The 22,722-nt window shown below is 42.0% G+C and overlaps 1 protein-coding gene and 1 long non-coding RNA gene across 7 annotated transcripts in view; one reads left to right on the top strand and one right to left on the bottom strand.

The window, feature by feature from the left end:
• MITF (melanocyte inducing transcription factor) overlaps nt 1-9,809 on the bottom strand; it is a 183,138-nt gene extending 173,329 nt beyond the window's left edge. For 3 of the 6 annotated variants that reach the window (XM_075183427.1, XM_075183429.1, XM_075183430.1), the window contains exon 1: nt 9,578-9,808. In XM_075183427.1, the coding sequence (XP_075039528.1) occupies nt 9,578-9,681 (104 nt within the window). In that variant the 5' untranslated portion in view covers nt 9,682-9,808. Of the gene's footprint in view, nt 1-9,577 lie in introns of all 6 variants that reach the window. The other 3 variants (XM_075183428.1, XM_075183432.1, XM_075183433.1) reach the window with 3 other exon arrangements.
• Nucleotides 9,810-10,382: 573 nt separating this feature from the next.
• Nucleotides 10,383-22,722, top strand: part of LOC142100191 (uncharacterized) — a 39,636-nt gene continuing 27,296 nt past the window's right edge. Inside the window, exon 1 of the long non-coding RNA XR_012678760.1 lies at nt 10,383-10,483. This is a non-coding gene — a long non-coding RNA (uncharacterized LOC142100191). The remainder of the gene's footprint in view (nt 10,484-22,722) is intronic.

Genomic DNA, 22,722 nt, shown 5'->3' with positions numbered 1-22,722 from the left:
CTCATCACATCTTACCCCCACTTTGTGTCTGTTATTAACTCTGTCCCCCCCTGAGTTTCTTTGCCATCCCTTTGTTTTATCTATCTCGCCACCTCCTTCTATAATTTTCCCCTAACACCCAGTTTCCCCCTGTGCCCCTCCCATATACCGCTTCTTCTCTTCTCTTCTCTTATCCTTCTACCTTCTTCCTTCTCTTCTGCTGATGTCCATGAAGTCCTAGTGGCTTCCGATTCAACGAGACCTGGACGAGTTTGAGTATGGCAGCTAAGCACAATCTTCTCATTTTAATCATATATGCATACACTATATATCAAGCTCCTATCCCTATTAGCACTAGAGATGCTCGGGCTCGGATTTCTGACAACCGAGCCCTCCCGAACTTAGGGGATCCGAGTAGGCTCGTGAGCTGGTTCGGAACTTTCGCGCGTCCTCGGATCTGAATCGATGCAAAACGTTATAGTTGCCTTCTGAGATCTCGCGGGTTTTGGATTCTATAAGTACCTCCCGCCCCAGGGGATCCAGCGCCATTGCGCACACAGAAACAGGGGTAGCAGTGTTCTTATCACTCTCCAGTCTCCAGTGACATTGCTCAGTGCCATTGCTCACACAGAAACAGGGGTAGCAGTGTTCTTATCACTCTCCAGTCTCCAGTGACATTGCTCAGTGCCATTGCTCACACAGAAACAGAAGGGGTAGCAGTGTTCTTGTCACTCTCCATTCTCCAGTGACATTGCTCACACAGAAACATCTGTCCCCACATTTTAAATTTACCTCTCCCTCCAATGCAACATGGTTTTGCCCAGGTGCAAAGTTACTCTTTTTTTTTTTTGCTTTACTTTTCTTAATGAATCAGGACCAATGTAGTCAAAGAATATGCTGGTGATAAAACAATCAAGACTATTAGAGTATGGTGGCAAGAGACTCAAACTAATAACCAGCTGTATATTGAAATGCACATATAAACAATGGACAAAGAAAGCAAAGTTCTATGTCATAGAAACAAAAGCTCCAACAGTTCTAGGTCTTACAGCTTGCAAGAAACTGAACATGGTAAAATAAACAGTGCACACTGAGGGGGCTGAACCACACTGGACAATGCCGAAAATTCTGCAGCGGTTTTCAAAGATTTGTTGCTGGGTCACTGCCAGTTATACACCTGCGGAGAAGAGATCCTCTAGCGCTTTGAGAAAGCGTTCAAAAGGAGCTTGTACGTATGGAAAAACTGGGTGTAATAGTGAAGTTTGCCGGCCTATCGGAAGGGTGAGTTCTATAATAGCAGTCGGAAAGAAAAAGTTGCTCATGATTGCAAACACACATTATAGCATGCATTACTGGTACTCAAAACTTAGACTATCCCTGCAGCTGGAGCAAGAGATACGGCAGAACAAGTAACTTTGAGATGGCCAGAGCTTGGTTCGAGCGTTGCTGCGTGCACTTGAGTATGGCAAGCCTCTACTGTACGCTGACTACGGCAAAGAGCCCCTTCCTCGCCCTGTTCACTCCCCGAAATTGAAGGCTCTAGTACGTATCATGTGCGCTCGAAGAAGGAGCGGACAGGGCTGCGTTTACTAACGTATGTCTTGGTTTTGGGCAAGAGTGATTTTGCGTATAAAACGCTCAATTCGTCAGATACGTTCCTTGGTGAATCATGCCCTGAGAATCTGCATAGAGACATGAGACCTATGATGAGAAAGCACTGAACACTACCAACATTAGATGGCATCTCATAACCCCTGGCAACATTCTTCAGTGTTTTTGGTGCCTAATTTGCCTAACATCAAAAGACACCATGATTGATGCCTCAAAGAATCCCAGAACATGCATGACAAGCTGTCGGATCAGACGTGTGCTCTTGGAATAAGTAAACTGTCCTAATTGTAGTGGATTAATGCAGCAGATAGTTTGAAATTGATGAGCTACAAATTCTTACAATAATTACAGTAATATCATATCTCCAAGCCATGCTGGGAGGACACATATGTCTGCCTAGTTGTTGTATACTTTGCTTACAGACAATGGTCCTTAATATGCTTTATCAACATCATCATCATTTATTTATATAGCGCCACTAATTCCGCAAAGCTGTACAGAGAACTCACTCACATCAGTCCCTGCCCCCATTGGAGCTTACAGTCTAAATTTCCTAACACACACACATAGACACACACTAGGATCAATTTGTTAGCAGCCAATTAACCTACCAGTATGTTTTTGGAGTGTGGGAGGAAAACGGAGCAGCCGGAGGAAACCCACACAAGCAAGGGGAGAACATACAAAACTCCACACAGATAAGGCCATGGTCGGGAATTGAACTCATGACCCCAGTACTGTAAGGCAGAAGTGCTAACCACTACGCCAGCGTGCTGCCCAATTTTAAAAGCTTAGTGACTTCAGAATACAATATTTCCCACTAGTAAACATTCTGGTGGAATAAGATATAAGCAGTAACAACAATGTTTGCACAAAGTGCAAAGAAATTGGCCAAGGTCCAGAGCTGAGATTCCTGAAATACATAAACACACCAATTGAATTGAGCTATTTACTTGCTTGATTGCAGAGGGTTATAACCTTTGAGAGCGTTCCTTTGCTATATACCATATACAGAGAGAAAAGTTAGCAGGAGACAAACAGCAAGTACCACAATATAATTGCCGGGCCATTGCCAGCACCTGACGCAGGACAAGAAGTTTAGATGCAGAACAGATGGGAAAATTTGTCTACCGCCAACCGTAGAGAGGAAAACAGAAACACCACAATCTCACTATCTGAGAACACAAACTGATAAACAGATAAGGGGAAACCGGATTCAGAGAGGCAGATGTACCCACCAACGCTGCTGAGAGCACAGATACAAGGAATTGCCACAAGAGAAAACTCCAGTCATGTGACACTAGCCAGCATCAGGACAATGTCGGAGAGGACTCAGCATCAAGGACATTTTCAAATGTGATCCAAGTATTTTCCATAAAGTAGCACAAGCTGACACTAACACTGCGGAGTATTCCTATGCAAGAATTGTTTCCCAAACAGAATAAACGACCAGTGCTTATAGTCTAATGATCACACAGAACAGAATAGTAAATGTTGCAGAAGGTTTATTGCAAGGGAGGGAGTTGTAATATACTTAAATGCAAAGCTCCTAGAATTTATTTATTGGGAATTGGAATGAAGTGTGTGCAAGAAGGGGGCATAGTCATGTGACACGTTGGGAGGACACCTACCCTACCCTTCCCCTGCAAGGGCATCTCTCATTAAGGTATATTGTCAAACTGTCTCCGACTCTGGACCAAAGGCTTTATACTTGGGAACGTGGGACTGTCCTTCCACAGCTTCAGTGACCAGTAAATTATAGTTTGGTTTTTGAGCCTTTCAAACTACCTTCGTTTGGAATAGAACATATATAGAGCTATTTTGATTGACCAGTCAGGGGCAAACGCAGGATTTGTAGAGGGGGGGTTTCAACACCACTCTGCCAGTGGGTGTGGCCAGCGTGTATGGGGGCGTGGCTATAATTTTAGACAGTGCTTGGCTGCTCTGCAACTCTTCCTATCCCCATGATATAAATGAACCATGATGCACTACTGTGAGGTGCACGCAGCTCTCTCTTTTCAAACAGAGCTGTGTGAAGCGGGAGCAGGGTCTAGTCACCTCAATTATACAGTGCCCCAGGCTTGGAGGGGGTTTCCAGACACTAGGAAACCCCCCTCGGTTTGCCTATGCCAGTAATCAATATAATATGTTTGGCTGCAACTTCTGCATATTGCAGATACAGTGTTCTTGCTGTATTACATTATCAGCCTTTCTAAGCAGTGCCTGGCAGCGACAGACCACAACAGTATAGTAGCAGGTTAGGAGCATTGAGGTAAGTTATTAGCGACTCCTTTTCATGCCTCACAACATTCCCAATTGGAAAAATCAGGATAAATGGATGGATTAGACCACTGATCCCCGCAACAACCCGATCTGTCCAACATGTATGATCCTCACCACCCATGCACACTTACCATGCAGCCAATGTACTGTTGTGTGATAAGATTTTCCTGCTATCAATGTTCAGCCAAAGCCAAGAAGCCCATTTTGTGCTTGCACAATCTGCCTGTGTTTTGGATAAGCTCAATTAATATTCCCCTTCCCCCATATATTTAGAACTTTCTATGTGATAGTGACAGGGAGATAGAGACTCTAGAACGCCTGACCCTATCCCTGACATTTCCTATAGACTTCAATGGACTGTGCGTGTGCATGATTCTAATGCAGGAAAGGTTAATTTCCTCCCGGAGACTTCATCCAAGGATGTGTATACAGAGTTGAATAATAAACATAAAATTACTGGAGTGTGTATGATTAATTATATATGTCTACCACACCTCCCAACTGCCCGATTTAAGGACTCTGTCCCGCTGTCCCGTCCGCAGACAGCTTTGTGAGAAAGGCTAAGTGTTTAGCACTTCTGCCTCACAGCACTGGGGTCATAAGTTCAATTCCCGACCATGGCCTTACCTGTGAGGAGTTTTGTATGTTCTCCCTGTGTTTCAGTGGGTTTCCTCCGGGTGCTCCAGTTTCCTCCCACACTCCAAAAACATACTGGTAGGTTAATTGGCTACTAACAAATTGACCCTAGTCTGTCTGTGTGTGTGTTAGGGAATTTAGACTGTAAGCCCCAATGGGGGAGGGACTGATGTGAATGAGTTCTCTGTACAGCACTGCGGAATTAGTGGCGATATGTAAATAAATGGTGATGATGAAAGTTGGGAGTTATGTTTTGTTCACCCTCAGCCCTGCTGACAACGGTGTTGTATTTTGTCCCCTGGGATACTGAAGCATTCGATATTTGTGTATTTTTATTAATCTAATGTTTTTTACTTACCTGCTCTCCGTGGATCCGTTGATGCAGTGGTTCTCCGATGCTCCGAGATCGTCTCTCCAGTTTAGGTGGTGTCAAAGCTCCTCCCTGATCACTTTCCTATACATGCGAATTAGAGGGAGCATTGGCAAACCAACCAGGGCATTTGAACACGTATCTTTTGAAGGGGTTTTCCATCTTTAGCGAAAAAAAGAGCTTAAACAACCCCGACTACTGTCATGCTAGGCCCCAGATCTGATGCACTGGTAGAAATTTCAGCTGCCCCCTGTAGTTTTCTGTTCAGGAGTTCGCTTTAATTTTTGTAAGTTACCGGTGGGCAACAGATGGCCGGCGGGCCGCCAGTGGCCCACCGAGCCTTCACTTGCGGCCCAGAGCCAAATGTGGTCTTGCCCTGCCCAGCCAATCAGAAACTGCAACACAGACGATGCCAGAACTTCATATTAGCGGGATGGAAAATCTGTACATTACGGACACATGAATGTAGAATGTTTAAAATACAAAGACAAACATTTGTATTGTGTAATTGTTCTGTACATAGGGAGAAAATTCAAGGTGTAAAGCGGTGCGGATTATTTTGTTGGTTTAAGAAAGTTGGCTAGCCAGTTTTATTTTCTTGAAGACACTGATCTGGGCTGTTACGTAATCTACTTTAAGAGAACTAACAATAGCTTTTACATTGTTGCAACATGAACAGCGAGCTCCCTGACCCACCAATGTGGCTGAACAGAAAGACTTTATTAAAGAGCAAACAAATCAACAACTGGGCATTAATACATATCAAAGGTTTTATGTTATTGAGCTAAATTAAATACTTTAAAACAATGTTCTCTATACAGTCTGGTTAGCGTGATCCCAACAGATGTGAAGGAAATAACTGACATACTATGCTTTATTGTTTAAGCTTTTTTTTCTTGTATAAGCAACTGTTTAGCGATTGGCTAAGATTGGCCAAATGGCGGCTCTCCAACTCTGGTGGCAAAACAATAATTGCACAGTGTACCTACCCACTAAGACCTGCGGTGAGTGTGGGCAGCTGTGGGAGTAAATCCTCCATTAAATGACACTTTGCTTTTCAATAAGGCTGCAGTTGAAAATCAAGAAAAGATTGAACTTTATGCTTCTTACATGAAAATGTTATTTTTTAGTGTGAATGGACATTACAGTGAAAAATACTGGTTCCAAAGCGTATTGTTAAATTGTACCAAACAGGAATTTGAAAAGACTTAATGGCCTATGGCTCATATTTCATTCTCTATAATGAATAATCAATATAGCCGACTCCTCTAACATCAATAAATGTAAATAAAATAGCGTTGCCGAATAGCTTATTTCCATATATTACTGAAGCATTATAGTAAAATAAAATAATTAAAAAAAAAATGTTCATTAAAATGAGTATATGTATTATGTAGTCAGATAGGTTGTTATCTGTGTTAAATAAGAGATTGATTTATTTATATTACCATAACTTTAGTTAACAGATATAATTGGATATAATAGTGAGCATTTATAAAATCCAGTGCACGTTTATCTGACAAAATGGTCTGTAACCCACAGAAACCAATCAGATGTTCACGATTATTATCTAAACTGCAGTAGAATAATTTATATGATACCAAAGCAAAGTGGTCTTAAAAGAGATGCCAACTGTTTTTTAAAGAGGCTGAACCCCTGCCCCTGACAAGCACAGACGCTATGAATCCCCAGCATTACAGAAATACAACCTGACCTATATAATGTTCTCTAGTGCTTGGAGAATGTTTAAAGCAGGTGAAACAGCCTCTAGGAATAGCTGCACCTGATTGGTCCAAATTGGCAGCAATGAATAGATTCACTAAAGCTTCTCCAAAGGAAAAGTGGAGGTGTTGCCCATAGCAACCAATCAGATTCTAACTATCATGTTCTAGAATGTAATAGATAAATGATAGCTAGAATCTGATTGGTTCCCAAGGACAACACCTCCACTTTTTCGTTTTTTCTGCAGACACCTCTGTAAATGAGGGTAAATCATTTTAAACAGCAAATGTGTATTTCTGTGTGTGTGTGTGTGTGTGTGTATTCGTGTGTGTGTGTGTGTGTGTGTGTCTGTGTCTGTGTCTGTGTGTGTCTGTGCCTGTGTTTTTTTTCTGCTTTTGTGGTAAAAGTAACACAGTATTCTACTTTCAGCAACAAATCTGTCAGAACAATGCCCAAAAAAAAAAAAGGTGACAGAGGTCACCACCTCGGCCCACCGATCACAAAGGTCACACAAAAGGTACAATAGCACAAAATAGGACTCTAACAATCTCATGTTCTAGAGACATATCTACTTTCTGTGTTTTTGTATTTTTAACTAGTGTAAGCCCCACAGTGCAGCCCCTGTTAATTTGATAGGCTGCACTATCATGCCTCAGTGATGTCACTGGTTCCTCTTAATTTGATAGGCTGCACTATCACGCCTCAGCGATGTCACTAGTGTCCGTACATTTAATTGGCTGCATTACAGGGGCAAACGCAGGATTTGCAGAGGGGGGTTTCCACACCACGCTGTCAGTGGGCGTGACCAGCATGCATGGGGGCGTGGCTATAATTTTAGACAGTGCTTGGCTGCTCTCCAACTCTTTCTATCCCCATAATATACATGGGCAATGCTGTGTGTACTACTGTTAGGTGCACTCAGCTCTCCCTTTCCAAGCAGAGCCGTGTTAAGCGGGGGGCAGGGTCCAGCCACCTCAATAATACAGTGCCCCAGGCTTGGAGGGGGGTTTCCAGGCACTAGGATCCCCCCCCCCCTCGGTTTGCCTATGCATTATCATGAATATTGGCTTTGGCCACAAAAACGTCAGCTTCCATAATTGCCAACTGTTCCTAATTTCCCAGGTTTTTGAGATTTGTCCCTGGAAATGTCCCTCCGTAGTAATCAAATGTACAGTGCAATTCCTCTCTCTGAATACAAGAAGAATTTTTCACCAAAGAGATATCTATCACAGTAGGAGGGGGTGAGGCTTCAAATATTCCAGTTACTCCCCTGACTCATTATCATCATCATCACCAGTTATTTATATAGCGCCACTAATTCCGCAGCGCTATACAGAGAACTCACTCACATCAGTCCCTGCCCTATTGGAGCTTACAGTCTAAATTCCCTAATATACACACACACAATCCGAGAGAGAGACTAAGGTCAATTTGATAGCAGCCAATTAACTTACTAGTATGTTTTTGGAGTGTGGGAGGAAACAGGAGCACCCGGAGGAAACCCACACAAACACATCTGTTCTGATTCCCATGGGTTTCTTAATTGAATGTCTATTCAATAGACTTATTTACGATGCAATAAAATGGCGTTACAAGCAAGTTCATTAAACATGACGTGAAGTGGATTGTAGTACACAGGGTCCACCAAGCCAATATAGAGACTTCAGATGTACATACCAGACAGGTCAGAAAGGACATCAACACTTGCTGCAATATGCACAGTTTACATAGCCACAGAAGCCAGTATATGTGACATATCTTAGTGTCCGCTCATAGTGATCAATCCATTGAACACAATATGAAGTGACAGGAGAAAAACTTTCAGTGGAATGTTAAATGCGTAAAAAAACAAGTTAAATACAAAACATTTGCTCTAAAACTGTCAAAGTGCTCCAAAAAAATTATAGGAAAAACTTCCCTACCAAGATGAAACATTAGTTGCTAACCAGTTTGCAACTGATTCAATTTGTGGCTTCTTAAGCATGTTCTTACAGGGAAATGAGAAATAAACTTTAACTTGTTTAAAGGGACAGAGGAAGTTAGTTAAAGGATCACATGAATAACAAAACATTCTGTGTAACAGACTTTCCCTGAAGGTTTTAGCCATATTAAACGTAGCCATCTGACAAGCTCTGTGAATCGTATAAATATACAGTTTTAATCTGGAGCAGATCATCAGGTATTTACAATATGCCAAAAATAAATATACTCGTCTCATTATCTCCACACTATTTAAACAGATGGCATTTGATAGGGTTGTAGTACACGTGGTGATGTTTAATGGAGCTTAAAGATCACTACTACTGCAGAACCACCTGATAACCTGTGCTGTCAATCTCAAGTTTATTAACGTACAACGAGCACCCAATTTAGGTATCCAAGAGGCGCTGCAGTAGAACAGAATTTAACCTTCCCGTTTGATGCAAAATAATCAAACCTATGGGAAAACAGTTACCTAAGTTAATTTTCAAAGAAATATAGATTACACAACTTCATACAATTATGCATTATATAGCACAAATGTGGGCTAGCACCGAACAGGAGTCATTGCTACTATACACCAGAATATTCTATTTTGTAGCAGTCGTTTAAATTCAATGCACCAACAGAGAGCCAACTCTCCAACCTGTCCAAAAACTAAGCTGCAATCTATCTAAGAACAATCCAGACTCAAATCGGTTAATTGAATGTCACATGGAATCTATACAGTTACTTTCAACCTTTTTTTTAAAAACAAACAAACAATAAAAATGTAATAATACAATGTAGCAAATAATAATAATGCAATGTAGCAAATAATAATAATAATAATAATAATAATAATAATACAATGTAGCAAATAATAATAATACAATGAAGCAAACAATAATAATACAATGTAGCAAATAATAATAATACAATGTAGCAAATGCCAGAACAGAGACCTAGGTCAACCACAGTGCAGCAGCAACACAGGTCCATCCAGATGTTACTGACCTGTAATTTAAAGGTTGACTTTTCAGCTCATAATATGTCTTTGGCTCTTCATGAAAGTCTTCGCCCACATCGAAATCAGCGACGATTCCTGATTCTGCCTGCATTGCTACAAGGAACCGGAGTGGACTGCGAAGGAACAGACTGCAGACTCTCCCAACTCTTTCCCCTCTGTGACACACACTGTAAACTTGCTCGTCCTTGCCTGTACTGTACACATACAGAAGCTTCTCATTTTTTTATTTTTTTTCCACTCTTATTGACAGCTATTCCCGGATGTTGGCTCGCCTCTGCCATCTATTGACAACATTTATAGAGCCCATGGCCTATTTTTTTTTTTCCAGCTTTGGTGATACAATAGACTGATCCACTACCCTGAACATTCTAAAAAAGTACCTAGTGCAAGGGGTTGTCGGTGTTCTAGAATAATTGTAACTGTTATAGCTGGGACTTCACTGCCTAAAATATATATATTTGTTCTTCTCTCAGCAGAAGCCGATTCAGGAAGGAAAGTACAAATAGACACAGGGGAATTCATTTAATAAAATGTTAAAAAGCGGCATATGTATTGTAAAAATTGCAACATTATCTGGTACAGGGTGGCGGTTATTTTAGCTAAATAAATTGTTAATGGGGAAACAGGCCTTAGAGAGAGGTATTAATGGAGGAGAGAATTTTTTATTTTATTCCATATGATTATTATATTTGGGGGTTATTTTATATCAGGCTGTCGTACATTCAGAACCGTAAATAAGAGGTTGGTGTATGACATATCACTTTCGTTTCAGATTCTGTGGGTGTATGGCTGTCTGAACTAGAATCGATTTAGGAGGAGATCCCAAACAAATTGTGCACTTGGGACTGCTCAACCCTCATTCCATCACTGTATTGGTCTTCAAGCATGTCAGGGTAAGGTTAAATCCGAAGGGGCGCAGGGTCAAAAAACTCTCCACCCCCTTTCAACATTCAGCTTGATTCAAATCGAAACATGTTGTTTTATTCATCTGAAATTATTAACTTAGGCAAAAAATATAGCAATATAATTGACTAAACGCATACTAAATTAATAAATCATACTTGCCAACTCTCTCGGAATGTCCGGGAGACTCACGGTTTCCTGGTTGGTCACCTGGACTCCCGGGAGTGTATGGCAGTCTCCCACATCTGCCCACTTCCTAGTGAAGTGGGCAGAATTAGGTACAAAATTCTGCAATTCTCCGGGAATCGCGGCATTTGGTCCCACTCCCTGCTGTAAAATGATGCGTTTCTGCATTACATCACAACGCGATTTTCGGATCCAGAACTGCAAATGCTAGTGTGCTAGTGGGTATGGGGTCATTAGAACCAAAGGGTTCCGTTCCAATAGTCGTTTACATGATTTTACTAGCGCTAATAAGCTTTAGCATAAAGATATATTTTGATGCCACTGGGTAAGGGCCCCAAGTCCAAGTAAGTTTGGGAAAACAAATAGGTGGGAGATCAAGGGACTTGGCTGAAAAGGATTCAAGACATAAAAAAAAATTAAGACCCCCTATGTTGGCTTTTTATTATTATTATTATTAATATCAACCTTTAGCGCTGTGCCGAGGGTAAACAGAAATACAGTACATGGTATAACAGTACAATACAGTAAACAGATAACACTACAACTTTCAGCACAGCTACTGAAAGCCTGGATGTGCCATTGGGTGTAAGGAGGATATCCAGCATGTGTCCATTACAGTAGGTGCTTCGAATGGGTTTAGAGCCACTGAAATAGGTGCAAAGACAATCGAGGAGGGGAGTCAATGGGCATAGAGCCCAAGAAAGAGGTGCATAGTGTAGCTGGTGAGCAAAAGTTACAGAAAATGAGAACAGGAGGGAAGAGGGCCCTGCTCACTAGAGCTTACAATCTAAAGGGAAAGGGGCAGACAAATGGTTGATACATGGGGGTAAGGGGATCTGAGGGCAAGAAGCAAGAGTGGTAGAGATGGAGGATGAAAGAGGGTGAGGTATACTACATGGTGAAGTGGTTAAGTGGAGGACTGGTAGACTTTTATTAATAGGTGGGTTTTCAATGACCATTTGAAGCTATACAGTCTAGGGAATAGCCTGATAGAACGAGGGAGATCGTTCCAGCGGTGGGGGGGGGGGGGGGGGGGGCAGCACGGGAGAAATCTTGGATGCGGGAGTGAGATGTGGTTACCAGAGTGGAGGAAAGGTCACGGTCATTGGCTGACCATAGAGGACAGTAGGGAGTATGTATGGAGATGAGGCTGGAGATGTATGGAGTGGTGGAGATGGAGAGGGCCTTGTACATGAGCAAGGGCAAAAGCAGGATTTGTAGAGGAGGGTTTCCACCAGTGGATGTGACCAGCATGCATGGGGGCGTGGCTATAATTTTAAACAGTGCTTGGTTGCTCTCCAATTCTTCCTATCCCCATAATATGCATGGGCAACGCTGCATGCACTACTGTTAGGTGCACGCAGCTCTCCCTTTTCAAGCAGAGCCGTGTGAAGCAAGGACAGGGTCCAGCCACCTCCCTTATACAGTGCCCCAGACTTGAAGGGGGGTTTCCATGCACTAGGAACCCCCCCCCCTCAGTTTGCTTATGATGAGGGTGAGGAGTTTGAAGACGATTCTGTAGGGAAAGGGGAGCCACTGTAAGGCTTAGCAGAGATGGGAGGCAGAAGTGGAGCTGTGAGAGAGGAGGATAAGTCTAGCTGCAACGTTAAGTATAGATCGAGATAGGACCAGGGGAGACCAGTAAGGAGAAGGTTGAAGTAGTAGAGACGACAAAGATCAGTGAGTGGACAACCATTTTTCACCATTTTCAGTTACCCCAATTTTCATTTTGTTATGAGGATTTCTTTATGTGGAAAAAACTGGTCCAGTCAAGTAAATGTACTACAAATTAAAGACAATTGTAACTAATCTAGGTGGGGACTAGTCTCTATTACCACAGAGCACACCTGCCACAGGTAACACAGGTTCTGACTATTTTAAGCAACGCTGTATTGTTCTCATGTACTATTGGACTGTGATACTATGTCCTACCCTATGTTGTCATCTGAAACTATATACTGCTGTGAAATTGTAAAGGAGTTTTGTAGAAAGTGACATTACACATTTCACTGTGGACCCCGGAAATATTTAGTTACACCGCTATAATTAGCACTACTATTTAGTCACACATTCATTCATAAGTTGACAAAAACTTTCACAACATTAATCCCCAAAGCCCATAAACTTCTGGCTGTGCACATAACATGCTTTTTACTATATTATTATAGGGCGATGTACATTCTATTATCTGTTGCAGATTGAATAATGTACGTTAATGTTGTTTTATTCGTTATAACTTGTATGAAGGTTTTCATTAAATAATGACAGTATATTAAGTCTGCATACAGGAATGACACAAATACAATTTACATTTAGAATGTATCTAAACTACTGAATAGTAAATAAAGGGATCACACTGGCTGATACACACAGCATAGTAATGAAACATAGAATTTGACAGCAGATAAGAACCGCTTGACCCATCTAGTCTGCCCATTTTCTAATCTATGGTAACCTCAAACCATATTTCTTTATTAGTTCTATATAAGGATGTCCTTATGTCTATACCAAGCATGTTTACATTGTTCTACTGTATTAGCCTCTACCACCTCTGATGGGAGGCTATTCCACTCATCCACTACCCTTTCTGTGAAGTAGTTTTCCTCAAATTTCCTCTGAACCTACTTCCCCCCAGTGTCAGTACATGTCCTCGTGTTCTAATACTTCTCTTCCTATGTAGAATGTTTCCCTCTTGTACCTTGTTATAACCCTTGATATATATGAAAGTTTCTATCATGTCCCCCCTTTCCCTTCTCTTCTCCAAACTATACATATTAAGATCTTTTAGTCTTTCTGGGTAAGTTTTGTGCTGTAGGTCATGCACCATGTTAGTTGTCTTTCTTTGTACAGTCTCTAATGTATTTATATCCTTCTGGAGATACGGCCTCCAGAACTGAACACAGTATTCTAGATGAGGCCGTACCAATGACCTATACAGTGGTATTATTACTTCTTACTGCTACTGATTCCTCTCCCTATACAACCAGCATCTGACTTGCCTTCCTCATTGCTTTGTTACATTACTTACCTGCCTTTACGTCACCTGAAATAGTGACTCCTAGATCCCTGCAAATAGGCTTACTTTCCCTTAATATCATTTGCAATGTCACCAATAATCACTGGTCCAAGTATGGATCCATGGGGTACTCCACTGGTAGCTTTTCCCTCCTGTGAATTCAATCTATTTATTACTATTGTTTTCTATCCTGCAAACAAGATATTATCCATTCAACCATCTTAGGGATATATTTAATTACTATTCGCAGCCGCGATTACGCGCGGCCGTATGGGTCCCGGTACCGCAACATTGTGGATTTCTGTGCGTACCCCTAAAATCCGCGATATTGCGCTACCGTAATGACACTTTATATGTGCAGCTGCGAATTGTAATTGAACACCCCCTCTAGTATCCAATCCCGAGCTTTCGAGTTTATCTAACGGTCTGTAATGTGGGAAAAAGTCGAAAGCCTTACTAAAATCTAGATAAGCCACATCTATGTCTCCCCACCCCCCGATCTAATACTTTAGTCACCAAGTCAGAAAAGTCAATAAGATTTGTTTGACATGATCTCCTCCCAGTAAATCCATGCTGTTTGGGATCTTGTAAATTATTGGATTGGAGATATTCTACAACTCTTGTTTCCATCAGTTTTCCTACTACTGATGTGAGGCTCACTGGTTGGTTGTTGCTGCCTCTTCCTTGCTTCCACTTTTGTGCAGTGGGATTAGGCAATCGTCAACAGGGGCAAACCCAGGATTTGTAGAGGGAGGTTTCCACACCACGCCTCCAGTGGGCGTGACCAGCATGCATGGGGGCGTGGCTATAATATTAGACAGTACTTGGCTGCTCTCCAACTCTTCCTATCCCCATAATATACACGGGCAATGCTGCGTGGACTACTGTTAGGTGCACGCAGCTCTTCCTTTTCCAGCAGAGCCGTGTGAAGCGGGGGCAGGGTCCAGCCACCTCAATTATACAGTGCCCCAGGCTTGGAGGGGGGTTTCCAGGCACTAGGGAACCCCCCTCCCCTCAGTTTGCCTATGCCCCAAATTTCCTGGGATTGAGACAAGTGTCCCGGGACAGCCCCCCTCAGTTGGTAGATGTGCTGCATGACGCCAGCCCCAACTAACAGAAAATGTTTGGGGGCATGTGAAGAAAATAATAAAAAAAAACTGAGGACAATGTTGCTTTAAATTTGCCTCACACTACAAAATAACAAAGCACCATGAAGTGGATTGGACCAGGTAGTTTACCATTTTTTTTTTATTGTTTGTATCCATTTTTGTCGTTGACATGAAGAAACCAGCAAAATATTTGTTCACACTTTTTTTTTTCCCCTGTGTTTTGTGCGTTTTTTGCTGAGTCACACTTGAGATTTGTTCCCTCACATCGCAGCTGTTGTCTATTTACATTACATCTCCGACACACAACTTACTTTCCAAATGCACACCATCCTGAATTTAACTCTATAGATGGCTGCCAGACCCAGAATGCATTGCTCCACACAGTAAGGTGAGCTGAGCGGAGGTAGAGAAGGTTAAATCGTGCTTAATGGGTGTAAAAATGGGATCGTTTCTCACTCATCCGTGAAATTACTAGTTCTTATTACACTTTAGCAATCCTCCCTTTCTCCCTGATGTCAGGAGCTATTTCTGATGCCTGTTCCTGGTCTCAGGAAAGGAAAATACCACTTGGGTGAACTTATTCTTTTTTAGCGTCTACTGTGCAAATATATTTCATATACTACCTGCAAACGTTAGCTATATACCCAAAAGGGGGGCTTTAGAGTTGTATGCAAAACTTTGTGTCTGTACCTGTGTTTCCACTTTCAAATTCCAGATTACCTGGTCTTGACCTGTTTTTTCCTGGAAAACCAGGATAATACAGGAAAAAGAGTGGAAGAAAACCTGTAAGTTGAAACCGGGCCTTTGGTCTGTACGCTTACATTTCCACATCTATATTTTTATTTTCACGCATCTTAAAATTCATGTAACCTTAAATCTAGTGTCCATCAACTCGAAAACTGCACCCGTCGTCAGTAGGTGCCGAATTTGTGTTTAGTACGGACCGCATCTCAAAAAGACATATTATCTAAAATAAGGTCATGAGTTGGATTCCTGACCATGGCCTTATCTGTGTGGCGTTTGTATGTTCTCCCCGTGTTTGCCTGGGTTTCCTCCGGGTGCTCCGGTTTCCTTCCACACTCCAAAAACATACTGGTAGGTTAATTGGCTGCTATCAAATTATCCTTAGTCTGTTTGTCTGTCTGTCTGTGTGTATGTTAGGGAATTTAGACTGTAAGCTCCAATGGGACAGGAACTGATGTGAGTGAGTTCTCTGTACAGCGCTGCGAAAATAGTGGCGCTATATAAATAGCTGATGATGATGATGCATCTCAAAGGGTCGTTGCTGTGTTTGCACTCCTATTGTACTCAGCTTGCAAGTGAACGCTCCTGATCTGCCTCTACAACTGCAAGGGACTACAAGTGCCAGATACACGTGGTTAAAATACTGCCACAAGTGGTGCACATGGGGAGTGCAACAAATCTTTACAAAAAAGATGCATATTTACACAGCGCAAATGCACTTACGTCAACTCTAAATCACTCCAGTAGAAAGGTGCGTGCGGGTGTCATACCGTTTAAATTACACCACGCAGTGTGTGCATACATTTTGCGGGCTGCACACCTGAAAATGCAACCTGACTTTATTAGAATGTAGCCTAAGTAATCCCTAGGAATGACATAATTGGGCACAGGTACACTTTAATTTTCCCTAGAACGTTCGGTTTTATGATTTCATAGTCTCTAAAAGTAAAGCTGGGTACAGACCTATATGCAATCTTATTTCAGATGCAATGTCTTTAACGATTTCACCAATGACTGAAAGTCTCGATCAGCATGCCAATTTATGTGTACACACCTACACAGTTTACCTTCAGATCTGTGATCTTCATCTCTCATAACAATCTGCTGAACAGATCGTGACTCTGCACACTGTACAGATATCTGCCTACACTGCTGTCCGTGAGTGCGTGCACACTTCCACATTTATCTGACATCGCTCCATCATTGATCGTGATTTTTAAAAAGTTTAAGAAACCAAATCAACAGATCTAATGTGTTTTGGTGCAATAAGACATGATTGTGGGAGCGTACACACTCTTGTAATATCTTTGCATAAAGTATTGCGATTGGGAGGATCTTGCAAAAAAATACAGAGGGTCCTGACAAAAGAAGCTATATTTTCAACGAATCTGGTGCGAGAGGACCTCAAATTAATAGAAGAGGCCGACATGGTGTGTACAGTCTGGTAACTATCTGAAAGTGAAGCATTCTTAGGTAACAAAATCATCTATTGTGGATGATTTGATCGTTTGTGATCAATGGTTTATTCCCAATACATTCCACAGATCTATGGAAAATTAAACAGAGAATAGTGTACTCTGTGTGAATCAAAGGTGGGATTCATAACTTTTGGATTTTGTCACATGATCCAGGGATGATGCCAACTTTTTTTTTTTACATTTTCACCAATGAAGTCTTCATCACAGAGTTATAAAAAGTTGGCAGTTCACTCAGATCAGATGAGTGTGGGGGGCGTTGTGTTTGGACTGTGCCACTGGACTTTTGCGGCCAGCAAAGTGTGTTGGCAATTGTACGCGGAACGGTATTGCGCAATCATCATAATCATCATCATTTATTTATTTATATATATAGCGCCACTAATTCTGCAGCGCTGTACAGAGAACTCACATCAGTCCCTTCCCCATTGGAGCTTACAATCTAAATTCCCTAACACACACACACAGACACACAGACTAGGGTCGATTTGATAGCAGCCAGTTAACCTACCAGTATGTTTTTTGTAGTGTGGGAGGAAACCGAAGCACCCGGAGGAAACCCACGCACACACAAGGAGAACATATATCTGTAAATGGAATTTAGTGTGAACTGCGTAGACAACATGGCAACAATGATTACATGTTTCATACAGGCATGAATGAATAAGTCCCGCCTTATATTTTAATTCTTAACACCATGATAGATAGACAGAGACAGGGAACAGTGCAGGAATTAAGCTGTGAGTATTTGGAGGGAAGTTGGAGTGACGTTGAGCCAGACCATGCACAGTAGCTGTGCAGCATGACCAGCGTTTTGACAATGAACAGGAACATTTTCCAAGGCTGTGGTCTACAGATGATCAAAAAAAATATCTAACCAGTTCCTAATTCAATCTAATTTGAGTGTGTTATATTTTGCAGTTTAAAGTATGAAGCTCACAATCGAGGTTCTTAAAAATGTTAAAATAAACAATCAACTGTTGCCTGTCTAAGCTTCAATGGCTACGTCTTATAGTATTCCTAACATTTTTTTTATTGGAATAGTGAACATTACTGTGTTCAAGTTCAAAGTACAACGTTTGTGTTTCTCTGTTCACATTAAAAAAAACTTTAAACCGCTATATAAGTTACCCACAGACTCAGAACTGGCTCGAACATACTTGAGTCTATTTGAAGCTATTTGTCTTGCTCAAATGTAGCTTGACGATTGAGAGAAAGCAATATTGGCGTGGAATCACTACCGGTATGTTGGTCCCAGTATATCAGCATGTGGCTGATGTAAGATCTGCCTTAAGTCACTATTTATAATGAATTTGGTGCATATTTTAATGCAGAAGTGGATTCTATAATAAAGAAAGTATCGTCTACTACTCTCTAGGTCCATAGAACCAATTGCACGCACAACAGACGCAGAAGAGATTGCTAGTTCTGCGTCGATAAGAGAGTACTTTATAATAAGTAATGTTTTAGTCTAATGTCCCTTTAAGTTGTTGATATGGATAAACCACGTTTCCTCTTTCTACTTCAAGCATGATCCGGAGGCGTACACGGTCTCCCCATGGCACGTGTTCACTTTTTAGTTTACTCATGTGACAGAGCTCAGCTCACTTCCATCAGTTCCACTGCGGAACAATCCTATTAAGAGGAAATTGGTTTCCTCGTGTTCTGAAGAGTTTGATTTTTTTAACCAACATTTCTCACCAATTGACAGTTGGAAAGAAAATGTAGAAGCCAATCAGCAAGGGCCTTCAAATCTCCAGATGATGACGTTATATGTTCCCTTCAATGTAGAGTAACTGAGTGGATGTGGTTGCTGATTTAAAAGTCATTTACTTGAGGACGCCCTCCTCCTCTGTTTGTCTTTGAATTGAAGAATGTATAAAACGGGACTTTACCCGATTCTATCATCATCATTATCACCATATATTTATATAGCACCACTAATTCCGCAGCGCTGTACAGAGAACTCATTCACATCAGTCCCTGCCCCATTGGGGCTTACAGTCTAAATTCCCTAATATACACACACCCAAACACACAGACTAGGGTCAATTTGAAAGCAGCCAAATAACCTACTAGTATGTTTTTGGAGTGTGCTTTGCTTACAGACAATGGTCCTCAATATGCTTTATCATCATCATCATCATCATTTATTTATATAGCGCCACTAGTTCCGCAGCGCTGTACAGAGAACTCACTCACATCAGTCCCTGCCCCATTGGAGCTTACAGTCTAAATTTCCTAACACACACAGACAGACACACACTAGGGTCAATTTGTTAGCAGCCAAATAACCTACTAGTATGTTTTTGGAGGTGCTCTGGTTTCCTCCCATACTCCAAGAAACATACTAGTAGGATAATTGGCTGCTATCAAAATTTGACCCTAGTCTCTCTCTCTCTCTCTCTCTCTCTCTCTCTCTCTGTGTCTGTGTGTGTATGTATCTTAGGAAATTTAGACTGTAAGCTCCACTTGGGCAGGGACTGATGTGAGTGAGTTCTCTGTACAGCGCTGCGGAGTCAGTGGCGCTATATAAATAAATGGCGATGATGATGATGAAACTCATACATATTTACTATTAGTATCCTTATTTATATAAAGCAACTTGCATCTACTTGCTATGCGGGACTTCATTTCTAAATGTCATGATGTAACAATTGGCTGTCTACATACAGCAATTTGTAAAGCCTGACTGCCTCTAGGCAAAAGCCAACACTTCCGTACTGTGAAGCTGATAGAGACCAACGTATTGTGTTGGTTTAGCATTGACAAGAAGTGTAGGTGTACTGTTATGTCTGGTGTTGACATTTAATTAACAACCAATCAAATAACTGTAAAAGAATATATAAATCATATCTTGGCATACGTCTGTTGAGCAATGTTATCTGCCTCCAGGATATCACACGGGGTTCTAATGAGCCTTTCTATCCGTACTGTGTGTGTCCTATTCATATTTCTGCCATTTTTACACTGTTGTGAGAAAGCGTCTCTAATGGCAAAGTTTGAAACGTAAAAGTGTGAATCACACAGAAAGTGGAATAATGTCATTAGGAAAAAAAATGAAAGTAAAAAGCTGTGTATAATATAGATATATGGGATGCTAGTTAAATGGAAGACATAAAAACAAAGGGTATGGAGGACCCTGCTCATTAGAGAGCTTACATTCTAAGGGCAAGAGGGCACAGCTGAAACAAGAGGAGCGAGTGTGGCTCAGGGTGGAGATTGGGACAGTGGTGATGGTGTATTAGTGTGAGTAGTGTTATCGGGTATAAGGTCACCTCTAAAAAAGAGAAGAGTTCAGCCTCCCAAACAATTAACGTCATATGGGACTCTGGGGCTCCCTGTCCTACGACTCCCAAGAAATTAATAAGACCTTCTGTTCCATCCATGAGGCTCTTTATAATCTACCAACCCAGGGAGATGTTGACCCACACAACCCTGACATTATCAACTACTTGCGCTCCTGCCACCTACTGACACTAATCCAGAATAAGGCGGAGGGGCTATCTGAGGACATTTCTGAAGAAGAGGTTAAACTTGCTCTCAGCTCTCAGAAGCCCTCTAAAGCCCCAGGCCCAGACGGATTCACTATGTCCTATTACATAACATTTGCCCCCGAACTGCTCCCAAAACTCTCTCGCCTACTCCACTCAATACTACATGGCGACTCCTTCCATCCTGACACTACCTCTTCCATAATTATAGTCATACCTAAACCGGGAAAGGACCACACCGCTTGCTCCAATTACCGCTCAATTTCCCTCCTCAACACTGATATCAAACTCTTCGATAACATCCTAGCCAACATAATGAATGGAGTCCTGACTGAACTGATTGACCCTGATCAGGTTTGATTTATTCCTAATAGGCAGGCACTAGACAATACTCGTAGAGTAATCAACTTAGTGCATTACATTAATGCAAATAAACTTCCATCACTTCTATGGCCTTGGACGCGGAGAAAGCATTTGACAGGATCTCTTGGCCCCTCATGTTCTCCACGTTGAAGGCTTTTGATTTTCAAGGTAATTTCTTACAGGCTGTTACTGCCCTCTACAAAAACCCCGCCTCGCGGGTTATGACCAACAGCCAGGTCTCTAATCACATTCATTTACATAACGGTACGAGACAGGGTTGACCGTTATCCCCACTTGAGCCTCAGGAAGAAGCATGGCAACGTGACCTCGGGGTTTCACTGGACAGCGAGGAGTGGTCCACCGTCCGCGCACAAACGGCTAAGGTCTCCGTCAATGCAGGTATGCAGGAAAATTGTTTTAAAATATATACACGTTGGTACCTGGTTCCAGAACAACTTCATCATATATACCCATCAGTGTCTGACCGATGTTGGCGTCTTTGTGGGCTCAGGGCACTTTCTTTCTCTTTTTTTATCATCAATATTTTTAATACTGAAACTTTTCAAAAATATATGGGGTACAGGCAAAAAAAAAGAGGGGAAATCACAGAAGGAGGAACACGTGGGGGACCTCCATGCAGGGGGGGAAGTCACTCAGTTGAAGCAAGGCTCATAAAATCAGCAATATACATACAGAAGAGTGCAAGTATACATCAAAACACATTAACCTTCATTTTGACAGTCTGAAAATACTCCCAGAATGGCGGGGGTGTCGGAGGGTGTAGTCTGCTCGTTGGGCTGGGGAAATTCTATGAGGGCCGCTGGAGAGGGGAATGGTGGGAAGTCCGGGATGTCTCGGGCTGCCCCAGGTCCGTCTGTGACATATTCACGCCACCTAAACCATCTCATAATGGGAGCTGATGCAGATGTGGAATAGGACATGTCTATTGTTTCCATCTCAAACTGTACTGAATCTTGGAAATGATTCGGGTAATAGTAGGGGAGGCGGGAGACTTCTAGTTTTGGGCTATTGTCGCTCTAGCAGCTATCAATATGTGCCCCAAGAGATATCAGTCTTGTTTAGGAATGGAAGTCGGGTATACATGAAGAAGAGCTAAGGTGGGGTCTGGAGCAACGGTGGTTTTTAAAACAGTGGCAAATACCTCCCCCCAGAGTGGCTGAAGCACTGGGCATGTCCAGAAGATGTGAAAGATATCAGCTACCTGAGCACAGTGGCGCCAGCAGAATTGTGATTGGTTTGGCCAGATCTTGAGTAGCCGTCTGGGGTAAGGTATAGCCGAGTGAGGGGACATCTCTGTGTGATTGATGCATTTTGTGATAGGAAGTTATAAAGATTTTCTCTCAGGGAACTTTCTTACACATTTGGTGGGAATGCCCTAAAATACAGACCTTTTGGGATCTCACCCTGGATGTAGCCAACAACTGGCATCAGAGTCCCCAAGATACCTGCACAGATACTACTTAACCAACCCATTCCTGGGATCAGCAAGGCCGCCAATCGGTTTATAGCACATATATTCCAGGCATCCAAATTGCTCATTGCATGTGCATAGAAACATCCCACATCACCTTCGAAGACAGAACTACTTAATCGCATTTGATTCATATCCTCCATGGAGTATATCACTGCACCGTACCCAAATTCGGGGAGGTGTGGACGCCGTGGTTCACCACACATCACTCCCCAGTACCTGGGCTTTCCTGAGCGAAACCCCCCCCCCCTCTTCTCCTCTACTTCTTGATTTCCCCACCCCATTCACCCTTTCCTCATAAAACATAAAATCCTAAATGTTTCCTCTATCTCCCGCACATGAGTATAACC

The sequence above is a fragment of the Mixophyes fleayi genome, chromosome 8 (assembly GCF_038048845.1).
Source record: "Mixophyes fleayi isolate aMixFle1 chromosome 8, aMixFle1.hap1, whole genome shotgun sequence".
Lineage (NCBI taxonomy): Eukaryota > Metazoa > Chordata > Amphibia > Anura > Limnodynastidae > Mixophyes > Mixophyes fleayi.
This window is presented reverse-complemented; position numbering and strand designations above follow the sequence as displayed.